Raw genomic sequence first — 16,513 nt, 5'->3', positions numbered from 1 at the left:
TAGGGACAGGGAGTTGAGGATAGGGACAGGGGGTTGAGTATAGGGACAGGATTGGTTGAGTATAGGGACAGGGGGAGTTGAGTATTGGGACAGGGACAGAGTCTCTGGAGGTATGCAAACGCACATTTGGACAAGCCAGCTTCATTTTGGAATAAGGTGCTGTGGACTGATGAAACAAAGACTGAGTTATTTGGTCATAACAAGGGACGTTATGCATGGCGGCAAAAGAACACAGCGTTCCAAGAAAAACACTTGCTACCCACAGTAGAATGGGGGTCCCATCATGCTGTGGGGCTGTGTGGCCAGTGCCGGTACTGGGAATCTTGTTCAAGTTGAGGGTCGCATGGATTCCACTCAATATCAGCAGATTCTTGGGAATAATGTTGAAGAATCAGTCACAAAGTTGAAGTTACGCCGGGGCTGGATATTTCAACAAGACAACGACCCAAAACACTGCTCAAAATCTACCCGGGCATTTATGCAGAGGAACAATGTTCTGGAATGGCCATCTCAGTCCCCAGACCGGAATATCATTGAGAATCTGTGGGATGATTTGAAGCGGGCTGTCCATGCTCGGCAACCATCAAACCTAACTGAACTGGAGATGTTCTGTAAGGAGGAATGGTCCAAAATACCTTCATCCAGAATCCAGACACTCATTAGAGGCTGTGGGAAGGAACTAGAGGCTGTTATTTTAGCAAAAGGAGGCTCTACTAAAGACTACTACCTGTCTAATTTAGTTTTGATGCATATCGCACATTTTCTGTTAATCCAATAAACCTCATTTCATGAAATATTACTGTGTCCATCAGTTATTTGATAGATCAAAATGAAATTGCTGATCCAAACACCCAATTATTTATACATGGAAATCATGTAAATTGCCAGGGGCTGCCCAAACCTTTTCATACGACTGTAATTAGGAATGTACTTTAGCAATTCTTGTATCCGTTGGGAGTTTCCAAACACGCCCCCTCTCTCACACACACACACACACACACACATATATATTTACCTAGGCAAGTCAGTTAAGAACAAATTATTATTTTCTATGACAGCCTAGGAACAGTGGGTTAACTGCCTGTTCAGGGGCAGAACGACAGATTTGTACCTTGTCAGCTCGGGGATTTGAACTTGCAACCTTCCGGTTACTAGTCCACCACTCGAACTACTAGGCTACCCTGCCACCCCATATACACACACACACACACACACACACACACACACACACACACACACACACACACACACACACACACACACACATTTATATACACACACACATTTATATACACACACACACACACATATAAACACACACACATATATATATATATACACACACATACACACACACACACACACATATATATATATATATATACACACACATGTATATACACACACATATACACACACACACAATGACTTCCTCGTGTGTGTTGTATGACTTCAGAGAGATTGTCCGTGAGAGAGAGTGAGGCAATACTCAGCGTGTCATAGATGTTGCCATAATAAGTATCGGTGGAAACTGCCAGAGAATGAGCTCAGGTCACGTGACACCACGAGGACACTTATGCAGGTCACATGACGCCATGAGGTCACATATCTATTGGTGGTGACAGGTGACTTCACATTAGTCATAGGCTATGATGTGGGTGTGTTGGGGGGGAAGTTCGTCCACTCAGTACACTTTATCAACGTTACCACAATAGGTCTGTATACCATCAATAGAAATCATTTCAGGTCATTTCACATAAGTAGCTAATCAAACACATTTTGGTTAAACATGATTTTATTAATTTACACACAGACAGGCCACATGTGAAACAAAAGCATGTTATTATTGAGTTTTAGACATATTTTAAAATTCAACAGAGCACAAGATGAAAGATTGAAAGATACCAAACAGACGGGTAACAAGCAACCAAAATTAATCTGTGCAGCACGTTGGTCTGTTTACTAAACATTTGGCTTTCTGGCGCACTTAAAACAACCTCTAGAAATCGCTGACTGCTGTACATCTAGCAACACTCAAGACTATGTCCTCCTGTAAAATAATGTCCTGTCTTCATCTGGTTTAATTTCATCCAGTAATGTCTGTTTTACAGTTTTACAGTAATGTCTGTTTTACAGTAATGTCTGTTTTACAGTTTTACAGTAATGTCTGTTTTAGTTTTACAGTAATGTCTGTTTTACAGTAATGTCTGTTTTACAGTAATATCTGTTTTACAGTTTTACAGTAATGTCTGTTTTACAGTAATGTCTGTTTTACAGTAATGTCTGTTTTACAGTAATGTCTGTTTTACAGTTTTACAGTAATGTCTGTTTTACAGTAATGTCTGTTTTACAGTAATGTCTGTTCTTCACCAGGATGGACATACTAATATACAACTATATGACGGAACAGCACCATACATACTGTAGTAACCTAGCGCCTTTAAGGGGTAGCAAGTGTTTTGTGATACTAAAGGTGTCCATCTTGTGGTGAATTGAAAGGGTTGCAGAATTTTCCATTTATCTGGTAACTGACCTGGTAAGAAGAAAAAAAGGTATATTGTTTTGAAGGAGGGGCCTGCATTTGAAAAAAATAACATCCTTTAAATACACAGAGAAAACCACTTAAAACCGAACCCGGTGGAGGAAGTTTATGAATGACCTTGGCCTATAGGGAGGAGGTCAGAGAACTGGCAGTGTGGTGCTAGGACAACAACCTCTCCTTCAATGTGAGCAAGACAAAAGGAGCTGATCATGAACTACAGGAAAAGGAGGTTCAAACAAGCCCCCATTAACATCAACGGGGCTGTAGTGGAGCAGGTTGAGAGCTTCAAGTTCCTTGGTGTCCACATCACCCAACGAACTATCATGGTCCAAACACACCAAGACAGTCGTGAAGAGGGCACGACAAAACCTATTCCCCCTCAGGAGACTGAAAAGATTTGGCATGGGTCCCCGCTCGGCGTCTGACCATAAGGTGCTACAGAGGGTAGTGCGAACGGCCCAGTACATCACTGGGACCAGGCTTCCTGCCATCCAGGACCTGTATAATAGGTGGTGTCAGAGGAAAGCCCATAAAATTATCAGAGACTCCAGTCACTCAAGTTATAGACTTTTCTCTGCTACAGCACGGCAAGCGGTACCGGAGAGCCAAGTCTAGGACCAAAAGGCTCCTCAACAGCTCCTATCCCCAAGACATAAGAACAATGAATAACATTTCCACCGGACAATTTACATTGACCCCCCCCCCCCTCCCTTTTTGTACACGGCTGCTACTCACTGTTTATTACCTATGCATAGTCACTTCACCCCCAACCAACATGTACAAATTACCTCAACTAGCCAGTACCCCTGCACATTGACTCTGTACCAGTACCCCCTGTATATAGTCTCCACATTGACTCTGTACCGGTATCCCCTGTATATAGCCTCCACATTGACTCTGTACCGGTACCCCCTGTATATAGCCTCCACATTGACTCTGTACCGGTACCCCCTGTATATAGCCTCCACATTGACTCTGTACTGGTACCCCCTGTATATAGCCTCCACATTGACTCTGTACTGGTACCCCCTGTATATAGCCTCCACATTGACTCTGTACTGGTACCCCTGTATATAGCCTCCACATTGACTCTGTACCGGTACCCCCTGTATATAGCCTCCACATTGACTCTGTACCGGTACCCCCTGTATATAGCCTCCACATTGACTCTGTACCGGTATCCCCTGTATATAGTCTCCACATTGACTCTGTACCGGTACCCCTGTATATAACCTCCACATTGACTCTGTACCGGTACCCCCTGTATATAGCCTCCACATTGACTCTGTACCGGTACCCCCTGTATATAGCCTCCACATTGACTCTGTACCGGTACCCCCTGTATATAGCCTCCACATTGACTCTGTACTGGTACCCCCTGTAAATAGCCTCCACATTGACTCTGTACCGGTACCCCCTGTAAATAGCCTCCACATTGACTCTGTTCCGGTACCCCCTGTATATAGCCTCCACATTGACTCTGTACCAGTACCTCCTGTATATAGCCTCCACATTGACTCTGTACCAGTACCTCCTGTATATAGCCTCCACATTGACTCTGTACTGGTACCCCCTGTATATAGTCTCCACATTGACTCTGTACCGGTACCCCCTGTATATAGCCTCCACATTGACTCTGTACCGGTACCCCTGTAAATAGCCTCCACATTGACTCTGTACCGGTACCCCTGTATATAGCCTCCACATTGACTCTGTACCGGTACCCCCTGTATATAGCCTCCACATTGACTCTGTACCGGTACCCCTGTAAATAGCCTCCACATTGACTCTGTACTGGTACCCCCTGTATATAGCCTCCACATTGACTCTGTACTGGTACCCCCTGTATATAGCCTCCACATTGACTCTGTACCGGTACCCCCTGTATATAGCCTCCACATTGACTCTGTACCGGTACCCCCTGTATATAGCCTCCACATTGACTCTGTACTGGTACCCCCTGTAAATAGCCTCCACATTGACTCTGTACCGGTACCCCCTGTAAATAGCCTCCACATTGACTCTGTGCTGGTACCCCCTGTATATAGCCTCCACATTGACTCTGTACCGGTACCTCCTGTATATAGCCTCCACATTGACTCTGTACCAGTACCTCCTGTATATAGCCTCCACATTGACTCTGTACTGGTACCCCCTGTATATAGTCTCCACATTGACTCTGTACCGGTACCCCCTGTATATAGCCTCCACATTGACTCTGTACCGGTACCCCCTGTAAATAGCCTCCACATTGACTCTGTACCGGTACCCCCTGTATATAGCCTCCACATTGACTCTGTACCGGTACCCCCTGTATATAACCTCCACATTGACTCTGTACCGGTACCCCCTGTATATAGCCTCCACATTGACTCTGTACCGGTACCCCCTGTATATAGCCTCCACATTGACTCTGTACCGGTACCCCTGTATATAGCCTCCACATTGACTCTGTACCGGTACCCCTGTATATAGCCTCCACATTGACTCTGTACCGGTACCCCCTGTATATAGCCTCCACATTGACTCTGTACCGGTACCCCCTGTATATAGCCTCCACATTGACTCTGTACCGGTACCCCCTGTATATAGCCTCCACATTGACTCTGTACCGGTACCCCCTGTATATAGCCTCCACATTGACTCTGTACCGGTACCCCCTGTATATAGCCTCCACATTGACTCTGTACCGGTACCCCCTGTATATAGCCTCCACATTGACTCTGTACCGGTACCCCTGTATATAGCCTCCACATTGACTCTGTACCGGTACCCCCTGTATATAGCGTCCACATTGACTCTGTACCGGTACCCCCTGTATATCGCCTCCACATTGACTCTGTACCGGTACCCCCTGTATATAGCCTCCACATTGACTCTGTACCGGTACCCCCTGTATATAGCCTCCACATTGACTCTGTACCGGTACCCCCTGTATATAGCCTCCACATTGACTCTGTACCGGTACCCCCTGTATATAGCCTCCACATTGACTCTGTACCGGTACCCCCTGTATATAGCCTCCACATTGACTCTGTACCAGTACCCCCTGTATATAGCCTCCACATTGACTCTGTACCGGTACCCCCTGTATATAGCCTCCACATTGACTCTGTACTGGTACCCCCTGTATATAGCCTCCACATTGACTCTGTACCGGTACCCCCTGTATATAGCCTCCACATTGACTCTGTACCGGTACCCCTGTATATAGCCTCCACATTGACTCTGTACCGGTACCCCCTGTATATAGCCTCCACATTGACTCTGTACCGGTACCCCCTGTATATAACCTCCACATTGACTCTGTACCGTAATACCCTGTATATAGCCTCCACATTGACTCTGTACCGGTACCCCCTGTATATAGCCTCCACATTGACTCTGTACCGGTACCCCCTGTATATAACCTCCACATTGACTCTGTACCGGTACCCCCTGTATATAGCCTCCACATTGACTCTGTACCGGTACCCCCTGTATATAGCCTCCACATTGACTCTGTACCGGTACCCCCTGTATATAACCTCCACATTGACTCTGTACCGGTACCCCCTGTATATAGCCTCCACATTGACTCTGTACCGGTACCCCCTGTATATAGCCTCCACATTGACTCTGTACCAGTACCCCCTGTATATAGCCTCCACATTGACTCTGTACCGGTACCCCCTGTATATAGCCTCCACATTGACTCTGTACCGGTACCCCCTGTATATAGCCTCCACATTGACTCTGTACCGGTACCCCTGTATATAGCCTCCACATTGACTCTGTACCGTAATACCCTGTATATAGCCTCCACATTGACTCTGTACCGGTACCCCCTGTATATAGCCTCCACATTGACTCTGTACCGGTACCCCCTGTATATAGCCTCCACATTGACTCTGTACTGGTACCCCCTGTATATAGCCTCCACATTGACTCTGTACCGGTACCCCCTGTATATAGCCTCCACATTGACTCTGTACCGGTACCCCCTGTATATAGCCTCCACATTGACTCTGTACCGGTACCCCCTGTATATAGCCTCCACATTGACTCTGTACCGGTACCCCCTGTATATAGCCTCCACATTGACTCTGTACCGGTATCCCCTGTATATAGCCTCCACATTGACTCTGTACCGGTGCCCCTGTATATAGCCTCCACATTGTCTCTGTACCGGTACCCACTGTATATAGCCTCCACATTGACTCTGTACCGGTACCCCCTGTATATAGACTCCACATTGACTCTGTACCGGTACCCCCTGTATATAGCCTCCACATTGACTCTGTACCAGTACCCCTGTATATAGCCTCCACATTGACTCTGTACCGGTACCCCTGTATATAGCCTCCACATTGACTCTGTACCGGTACCCCTGTATATAGCCTCCACATTGACTCTGTACCAGTACCCCCTGTATATAGCCTCCACATTGACTCTGTACCGGTACCCCCTGTATATAGCCTCCACATTGACTCTGTACCGGTACCCCCTGTATATAGCCTCCACATTGACTCTGTACCGGTAACCCCTGTATATAGCCTCCACATTGACTCTGTACCGGTACCCCCTGTATATAGCCTCCACATTGACTCTGTACCGGTACCCCCTGTATATAGCCTCCACATTGACTCTGTACCGGTACCCCTGTATATAGTCTCATTACTACCAGTACCCCCTGTATATAGCCTCCACATTGACTCTGTACCGGTACCCCCTGTATATAGCCTCCACATTGACTCTGTACCGGTAACCCCTGTATATAGCCTCCACATTGACTCTGTACCGGTAACCCCTGTATATAGCCTCCACATTGACTCTGTACCGGTACCCCCTGTATATAGCCTCCACATTGACTCTGTACCGGTACCCCCTGTATATAGCCTCCACATTGACTCTGTACCGGTACCCCCTGTATATAGCCTCCACATTGACTCTGTACCGCTGCCCCCTGTATATAGCCTCCACATTGACTCTGTACCGGTACCCCCTGTATATAGCCTCCACATTGACTCTGTACCGGTACCTCCTGTATATAGCCTCCACATTGACTCTGTACCGGTACCCCCTGTATATAGCCTCCACATTGACTCTGTACCGGTACCCCCTGTATGAAGCCTCCACATTGACTCTGTACCGGTACCCCCTGTACATAGTCTCCACATTGACTCTGTACCGGTACACCCTGTATATAGCCTCCACATTGACTCTGTACTGTAACACCCTGTATATAGCCTCCACATTGACTCTGTACTGTAACACCCTGTATATAGCCTCCACATTGACTCTGTACCGGTACCCTCTGTATATAGCCTCCACATTGACTCTGTACCGGTACCCCCTGTATGAAGCCTCCACATTGACTCTGTACCGGTACCCCCTGTATATAGCCTTCACATTGACTCTGTACCGGTACCCCCTGTATATAGCGTCCACATTGACTCTGTACCGGTACCCCCTGTATATAGCCTCCACATTGACTCTGTACCGGTACCCCCTGTATATAGCGTCCACATTGACTCTGTACCGGTACCCCCTGTATATAGCCTCCACATTGACTCTGTACCAGTACCCCCTGTATATAGCCTCCACATTGACTCTGTACCGGTACCCCTGTATATAGCCTCCACATTGACTCTGTACCGGTACCCCCTGTATATAGCCTCCACATTGCCTCTGTACCGGTACCCCCTGTATATAGCCTCCACATTGACTCTGTACCGTAACACCCTGTATATAGCCTCCACATTGACTCTGTACCGGTACCCCCTGTATGAAGCCTCGTTATTGTTATTCTTATTGTGTTACTTTTTATTATGACTTTTTTATTTTAGCCTACTTGGTAAATATTGTCTTAACTCTATTTCTTGAACTGCACTGTTGGTTAAAGGGCTTGTAAGTAAACATTTCACTGCGAGGTCTACTACACCTGTTGTATTCAGCATTTCACTGTAAGGTCTACTACACCTGTTGTATTCAGCATTTCACTGTAAGGTCTACTACACCTGTTGTATTCAGCATTTCACTGTGAGGTCTACTACACCTGTTGTATTCAGCATTTCACTGTGAGGTCTACTACACCTGTTGTATTCAGCATTTCACTGTGAGGTCTACTGCACCTGTTGTATTCAGCATTTCACTGTGAGGTCTACTACACCTGTTGTATTCAGCATTTCACTCTAAGGTCTACTACACCTGTTGTATTCAGCATTTCACTGTAAGGTCTACTACACCTCTTGTATTCAGCATTTCACTGTAAGGTCTACTACACCTGTTGTATTCAGCATTTCACTGTGAGGTCTACTACACCTGTTGTATTCAGCATTTCACTGTAAGATCTACACTTGTTGTATTCGGCACGTGACAAATAAAGTTTGATTTGCTCCCGAAAAAGCAGAAGTAAGTCAGTGTTTTCTGTTGAGGTGTAACCAGGCTGTTAACAAGAAAAATGTTACGTGAGCGTTAAGTGAGGGTATGTATCAGCAGACATGTTCAAATGATACCACCCGCTCTTCATCTGACGATGACAAACAACTGGGAAACCACTAATAACAATCATTAATGAGGGAATCTGGGATTCACAGGACAATGGCTATATGCCAATATATATATTTTTTAATAATGAAAATGCAACAATCCCAGATTGCCCCTTTTTTTTAGAAGCCTGATGAAGTTTTTCCACTCGGAGAACGGAAGAGGCGAGGGCAATAATGAGTGTGTTTGTAATGTTTGTGTGCATGTTAGGTCTCCTTGCGAAACAGACCTTGGTCCCTGGACCCACGACTGCCGCTCGTGTCAAACAGGATATGGCAAAATAACACTGTGTCTCAAATGGCTCCCTATTCCCTATGTAGTGCACTACTTTAGACCAGAGCCCTATGGAACCCTATTCCCTATATAGTGCACTACTTTAGACCAGAGCCCTATGGAACCCTATTCCCTATATAGTGCACTACTTTAGACCAGAGCCCTATGGAACCCTATTCCCTATATAGTGCACTACTTTAGACCAGAGCCCTATGGAACCCTATTCCCTATATAGTGCACTACTTTAGACCAGAGCCCTATGGAACCCTATTCCCTATATAGTGCACTACTTTAGACCAGAGCCCTATGGAACCCTATTCCCTATATAGTGCACTACTTTAGACCAGAGCCCTATGGAACCCTATATAGTGCACTACTTTAGACCAGAGCCCTATAGAACCCTATTCCCTATATAGTGCACTACTTTAGACCAGAGCCCTATGGAACCCTATTCCCTATATAGTGCACTACTTTAGACCAGAGCCCTATGGGCAATAAGGTGCCATTTGGGACACAACCTAAGTTAAAGGGAAGTCACAGTAACATCCTGTGGTCAGGGGCTGACACTGGGCGGTGGTGGAAGCATATGTCTATGGGTGGAAAGTGCTTTCCTCGGTATCAGTTACAGCTTCTCCACGACGCTAAAAGAAACCGATCGAGTTCAGTCCGTGGCTGCCCCCCCCCCCCCTGTCTCAGCACAACATCTTGTACGTTGTGAATGAACTGGAAGTAACTGGAATGTGAATTATTAAGTATCTCTGGTGGGTTTAAACAGGAAGACCTAGCTTCCTGTCACTGACTATAAGCGGTTTCCATTAAACATCGACGTCTCAACAACAGGAAAGGAAGGAGTTTAACGATTCCGAGGCAGTTTCGAGTCCCCCCCCCACCCCGACTTAAAACATCTCTTCAGTTTAAGATGATGCAATGCAAAACAATTACCAAAGAACAATGTAACAATGTAATTACTGCATTACACCCTCCTGAATAAGATCAAGTTTATATTAAATGTTACCAAACTTGTAAAAAAAAAAAAAAAACATTAAAACTTTGGGACTAAAAATACTAACATTCAAGAAACAAATGTAAAAAATGAGCTCCAATATACAAACCTATTATTACTTCATATAATATATATTATTAAAGAAACCTGACAAAGCCACATGGCACAAGAGAAAACATATATCTCTCAAATGAATGCAGCCTGGTCACTTTTTCATCGTAAGTTTTCTTCTGCATGACTCCGCCATTTTTGTGTCCTGTCCTGCAAAAAAACACAACATACATATATATATATATATATATATATACATACACATATATACACACATATATATATATATTTAAAAAGGAGGACAGAAAGTGCTGTAGCCCTTTGGAGGTGGAAGTTGCTCTTGGGTTAAAGGGTTCATTGGTCATCAAAAACAAGGACCAAGCCAGAAGGCATTTCATCATATTTAGTTGTATTTCCCCTCTCAGAGGAACCCGCAGGCCCCTGCATAGGTCCCCCAGCCTAGACCCTGGTCCCCTGCATAGGTCCCCCAGCCTAGACCCTGGTCCCCTGCATAGGTCCCCCAGCCTAGACCCTGGTCCCCTGCATAGGTCCCCCAGCCTAGACCCTGGTCTAAAGTGGTGCACTTTATAGGGAATAGGGTTCCTTCCATAGGGCTCTGGTCTAAAGTAGTGCACTTTATAGGGAATAGGGTTCCTTCCATAGGGCTCTGGTCTAAAGTAGTGCACTTTATAGGGAATAGGGTTCCTTCCATAGGGCTCTGGTCTAAAGTGGTGCACTTTATAGGGAATAGGGTTCCTTCCATAGGGCTCTGGTCTAAAGTAGTGCACTATATAGGGAATAGGGTTCCATAGGGCTCTGGTCTAAAGTAGTGTACTATATATAGGGAATAGGGTTCCATAGGACTCTGGTTTAAAGTAGTGTACTATATAGGGAATAGGGTTCCATAGGGCTCTGGTCTAAAGTAGTGCACTATATATAGGGAACAGGGTTCCATAGGGCTCTGGTCTAAAGTAGTGTACTATATATAGGGAATAGGGTTCCATAGGGCTCTGGTCTAAAGTAGTGCACTATATATAGGGAATAGGGTTCCTTCCATAGGGCTCTGGTCTAAAGTAGTGTACTATATAGGGAATAGGGTTCCATAGGGCTCTGGTCTAAAGTGGTGCACTATATAGGGAATAGGGTTCTGGTCTAAAGTGGTGCACTATATAGGGAATAGGGTTCCATAGGGCTCTGGTCTAAAGTGGTGCACTATATAGGGAATAGGGTTCCATAGGGCTCTGGTCTAAAGTGGTGCACTATATAGGGAATAGGGTTCCATAGGGCTCTGGTCTAAAGTAGTGCACTATATAGGGAATAGGGTTCCATAGGGTTCTGGTCTAAAGTAGTGCACTATATATAGGGAATAGGGTTCCATAGGGCTCTGGTCTAAAGTAGTGCACTATATAGGGAATACGGTTCCATAGGGCTCTGGTCTAAAGTAGTGCACTATATAGGGAATAGGGTTCCATAGGGCTCTGGTCTAAAGTAGTGCACTATATAGGGAATAGGGTTCCATAGGGCTCTGGTCTAAAGTGGTGCACTATATAGGGAATAGGGTTCCTTCCATAGGGCTCTGGTCCAAAGTAGTGCACTATATAGGGAATAGGGTTCCTTCCATAGGGCTCTGGTCTAAAGTAGTGTACTATATAGGGAATAGGGTTCCATAGGACTCTGGTTTAAAGTAGTGTACTATATAGGGAATAGGGTTCCAAAGGGCTCTGGTCTAAAGTAGTGCACTATATAGGGAATAGGGTTCCATAGGGCTCTAGTCTAAGTAGTGTACTATATAGGGAATAGGGTTCCATAGGACTCTGGTTTAAAGTAGTGTACTATATAGGGAATAGGGTTCCATAGGACTATGGTCTAAAGTAGTGCACTATATAGGGAATAGGGTTCCTTCCATAGGACTCTGGTCTAAAGTAGTGCACTATATAGGGAATAGGGTGCCATAACGAGATGCAACACAGACAAGAGTTTAGTACCTTAGAACAGGTTACAGGACCGTGGTTCTCTGAAGGGGTTGGAGCCTGTCGGAACCCCGACCAGCAGAGCATCTTTAGCCGCATTCTGGTGGCAGTACTGCTGGAGCTCTGCCGCTGCCTGAGACACCTGGGGGTACAATTAGTGGTGAAATGCTTAAAGAGGGGCCTGTGAAGTCCAACATCGATGTTCCTATCATGTTTTGTTTCATATCTGTACAGCAGCTGATGAAACTAACAGTTCAAGTGTGTGTGTGGGGGGGGGGGGGGGGGGATACGATCAGTGTTAATTTCCTGATGGTGTCCTATTGATCTTAAACCAGAAACTGAATCATTACTCTATTGGCATTTATTTTACCTGCAGTGACCCGTTTAATATCATCAAGCAATAATTCCATATAGTTAATGAGACGGCAGACAATGAATGAATGAATGATATAGTACCATGGCGAATCAATTTTTAATTAGGAAGTATCAAGGCCAATTTTGGTCGACTCAATTTCTAAACGGAATTAACGAATCTTTTCACAGCATCAGTCACATCAGTCAGACCACATAAGAGCTGTCTGAAACAGATACTGTAGACTAAATTAAATGCCATTATCACCCACACGTTTACATTCATCGTTTCAAATGACATTGCAAAAAATACACCTCAAAATCTATCCTATGCAAAAGCTTCTGCCCGTCTTTCTTTAAAATGTTCTTTCCGTTTACCTTAATCCGTTCCAAACTGGCTTCGAGTTTCAGTTGTTCAACAAGTCGACGCATGTTGGACACGTTGGAATTAGACGTCATGTTTTGTTGATTTTCTTTCTTGATTTTTTTTGTCAAATAGTTTGAGGACTATTCGAGATATGGACGGGAAACGGCGCTTTCTGGACTGGTAAAAAAAAAGAAGAAAAAAAATTAACTTCCCAAACTTTTGAAGCAGGAAGCCACATCCTCAGATGGGGAGGACCAGGGGCGTCATGCAACTCGCAAATCTGAGGGGGCACAAAGTAGGAGGATGCAGAAAGAAGCATGGTGCTCGTTTTCCTTTTTTTTTTTAAACAACATTTATTTATTACTAGACACCTAGCAATTGTATGAAGTTAGCTAGCAAGCCCAGATAGGTTCCCAATCTCCCATCCTCATAACTAGCTTCCAAAAAGCCATTTCAGGCTATAAATCAATTTAGAATAGCTAGTTTGTCTAACTATCTTAGCTGGCATGTCTGCTGGCAAGTTTGGTAGACTTTAGAAAAGCAAGCAATAACTAAATGAACTGAATGAGACACATTCCTTTACGTTTTTTTTTTTTACCCTGAACGGAATTTGCAAAAATGCAACAACAAAAAAACGTCTTTAAACTGTATAGCTGATCAATGCACCATCATACCAGGTCATTGAATGCTTAAAAACAAAACAAAATTGTATGAATAAGATATTTGGCCAAAGAAGTGCCTTTTCTTACTGATCTCTACAGCTTCCGTTCAAAACAAATCCTGTGAAATGACGTCAACAAATACTGGAAGAGTTACTGGCTAGCTTAGCTAACAAACTAGCTAGGTCGGTTGCGATGTGCATTACCAGAATGAGACGTCAACGAACCCCCAAAGGCACACCCCAATATTTGTTAGAAAATTGAGAAAAGGGTGGAGTTGGACAGTTTTTTTGTGTGTGCCCAAATTCAAACTTTAACGGCTAAATTCTGAGGGGGCATTTGCCCTTGTGCCCATGCTCTCTATGGCTATTCGATCTCCAGACCCAAAAATAAAATCAGGCTCTCAGAGGCCCGCAGCTGCAGTGTTGGCACTACATTTGCATTGGCATCTTTATGTTTTGCATCTGGCAGGTACAGTTGAAGTCGGAAGTTTACATACACTTAGGTTGGAGTACTTAAAACTCGTTTTTCAACCACTTCACAAATGTCTTGTTAACAAACTATGCCTGTGGATGTATTTCAAGGCCTACCTTCAAACTCAGTGCCTCTTTGCTTGATATCATGGGAAAATCAAAAGAAATCAGCCAAGACCTCAGAAAAAAAATTGTGGACCTCCACAAGTCTGGTTCATCCTTGGGCGCCATTTCCAAACACCTGAAGGAACAACGTTCATCTGTTCAAACAATAGTACGCAAGTATAAACACCATGGGACCACGCAGCCATCATACTGCTCAGGAAGGAGACACATTCTGTCTCCTAGAGATGAACGTACTTTGGTGCGAAAAGTGCAAGTCAATCCCAGAACAACAGCAAAGGACCTTGTGAAGATGCTGGAGGAAACAGGTACAAAAGTATCTATATCCACAGTAAAACGATTCCTATATTGTCATAACTTGAAAGGCCGCTCAGCAAGGAAGAAGCCAATGCTCCAAAACTGCCATAAAAAAAGCCAGACTACAGTTTGCAACTGCACATGGGAACAAAGATTGTACTTTTTGGAGAAATATCATCTGGTCTGATGAAACAAAAATAGAACTGTTTGGCCATAATGACCATCGTTACGTTTGGAGGGAAAAGGGGGAGACTTGCAATCCGAAGAACACCATCCCAACCGTGAAGCACGAGGGTGGCAGCATCATGTTGTGGAGGTGGCTTGCTGCACTTCACAAAATAGATGGCTTCATGAGAAAGGAAAATTATGTGGATTTATTGAAGCAACATCTCAAAACATCAGTCAGGACGTTAAAGCTTGGTCACAAATGGGTCTTCCAAATGGACAATGACCCCGAGCATCCTTCCAAAGTTGTGGCAAAATGGCTTTAAGGACAACTAAGTCAAGGTATTGGAGTGGCCATCACAAAGCCCTGACCTCAATTCTATAGAAAATGTGTAGAAAATGTGTGGGCAGAACTGAAAAAGCGTGTGCGAGCAAGGAGGCCTACAAACGTGACTCAGTTACACCAGCTCTGTCAGGAGGAATGGACCAAAATTCACCCAACTTATTGTGGGAAGCTTGTGGAAGGCTACCCAAAACGTCTGACCCAAGTTAAACAATTTAAAGGCAATGCTACCAAATACTAATTGAGTGTAGGTAACTTCTGACCCACTGGGAATGTGATGAAAGGAATAAAAGTGAAATAAATCATTCTCTCTACTATTATTCTGACATTTCACATTCTTAAAATGAAGTGGTGATCCTAACTGACCTAAAACAGGGAATTTTTACTAGGATTAAAAGTCAGGAATTGTAAAAAAAAAAAAAAAAAAAAAAAAAAAAAAAAAAAACAGAGTTTAAATATATTTGGCTAAGGTGTATGTAAACTTCGGACTGTATATGAAAAAAACATCCACAGTTATAATATATAATTTTTAATATTTTAGGAGGGGTTATGAATACTTTGTATAATTGTGTGTACCGGTACTTTCAACTGTGATTCAAAACAGTAAGACAATGTCATTCAGATTACGGGGAGGTTTGCCTGACCCAGATGAAGACCGTTCCTTTATTTAACTAGGCAAGTCAGTCAAGAACAAATTCTTATTTACAATGAAGGCTTACACCGGCCAAACCCTAACCAGGACGACACTGGGGTCAATAGTGTGTCGCCTTATGGGACTTCCAATCACGGCCGGTTGTGATACAGCCCAGGATTGAACCAGGGTCTGTAGTGACGCCCTCTAGCACTGCGATGCCTTAGACCGCTGCGCCACTTGGGATGGTTCACGGACCAACGGAGACCAGAAGTAGAGCTCATCTGGGTCTGATGGCATGACAGACCAGAGACAGACGAGCAGCTACAACGGACTGTAAACCTGGGGTTGTGTTCCAGATACAGTAGGCTTCGTAGTAAGAGCAGCTCCTTCAGGCAGGTTTCTGATACAGGCAGAACGCTGAAAGACCATTTTATGAAAGGCAGCACCAGCAGTGAGTACACTGCAAAAAGATTCCATATACCTTAAAAGCTATAAAAATACCGTTCATCTTAAAATGTCCCCAATCCATTAAAAAAAATGATAATTTGAAGTACTACGACATCTTAATAAATGAGTATAGAAGACTTATGACCGTAGAGATATACTAGAGCTCATCTTTTACCTTTGTTAAGTGTGCCCTCTATCCAACTAAATGCTCATGCACAATAACAGAGAGCAACAGTGTGAGGAAATCTGATGAGGCAACACTTCAAGCAGCGGTTTGAAAACGAGAA

The 16,513-nt window shown here is 44.3% G+C and overlaps 1 protein-coding gene across 2 annotated transcripts; it reads right to left on the bottom strand.

Moving 5' to 3' along the window:
• Positions 1–2,330: 2,330 nt before the first annotated feature.
• gng10 (guanine nucleotide binding protein (G protein), gamma 10) lies at positions 2,331–13,294 on the bottom strand. Of its 2 annotated transcripts, none has more exons than XM_064977252.1 (3): positions 13,097–13,294; positions 12,383–12,509; positions 2,331–2,533 (listed from the first exon to the last, which is right to left on the bottom strand). In XM_064977252.1, exons 1-2 carry the CDS (start codon positions 13,175–13,177, stop codon positions 12,384–12,386), a joined length of 207 nt encoding a protein of 68 aa, XP_064833324.1. In that variant the 5' UTR covers positions 13,178–13,294; the 3' UTR covers positions 2,331–2,533; position 12,383. The 2 variants fall into 2 exon arrangements, with proteins under 2 accessions (XP_064833324.1, XP_064833323.1); XM_064977251.1 differs by lacking the exon at positions 2,331–2,533 and adding an exon at positions 9,130–10,607 and having other exon boundaries at positions 13,097–13,291.
• Positions 13,295–16,513: the final 3,219 nt, after the last annotated feature.

The sequence above is a fragment of the Oncorhynchus masou genome, chromosome 11 (genome assembly GCF_036934945.1).
Source record: "Oncorhynchus masou masou isolate Uvic2021 chromosome 11, UVic_Omas_1.1, whole genome shotgun sequence".
Classification (NCBI taxonomy): domain Eukaryota; kingdom Metazoa; phylum Chordata; class Actinopteri; order Salmoniformes; family Salmonidae; genus Oncorhynchus; species Oncorhynchus masou.
The sequence above is the reverse complement of the archived record's forward strand: the minus strand, read 5'-3'. Positions and strand labels throughout refer to the sequence as shown.

Excerpts from the sequence above, each read along its gene's own strand:
- gng10 (XM_064977252.1), bottom strand. The coding sequence starts at position 13,177 with ATGACGTCTAATTCCAACGTGTCCAACATGCGTCGACTTGTTGAACAA. Across the intron at positions 12,510-13,096 it reads CCAGTTTGGAACGGATTAAG|GTGTCTCAGGCAGCGGCAGA; the intron begins GTAAACGGAAAG and ends TTGTACCCCCAG.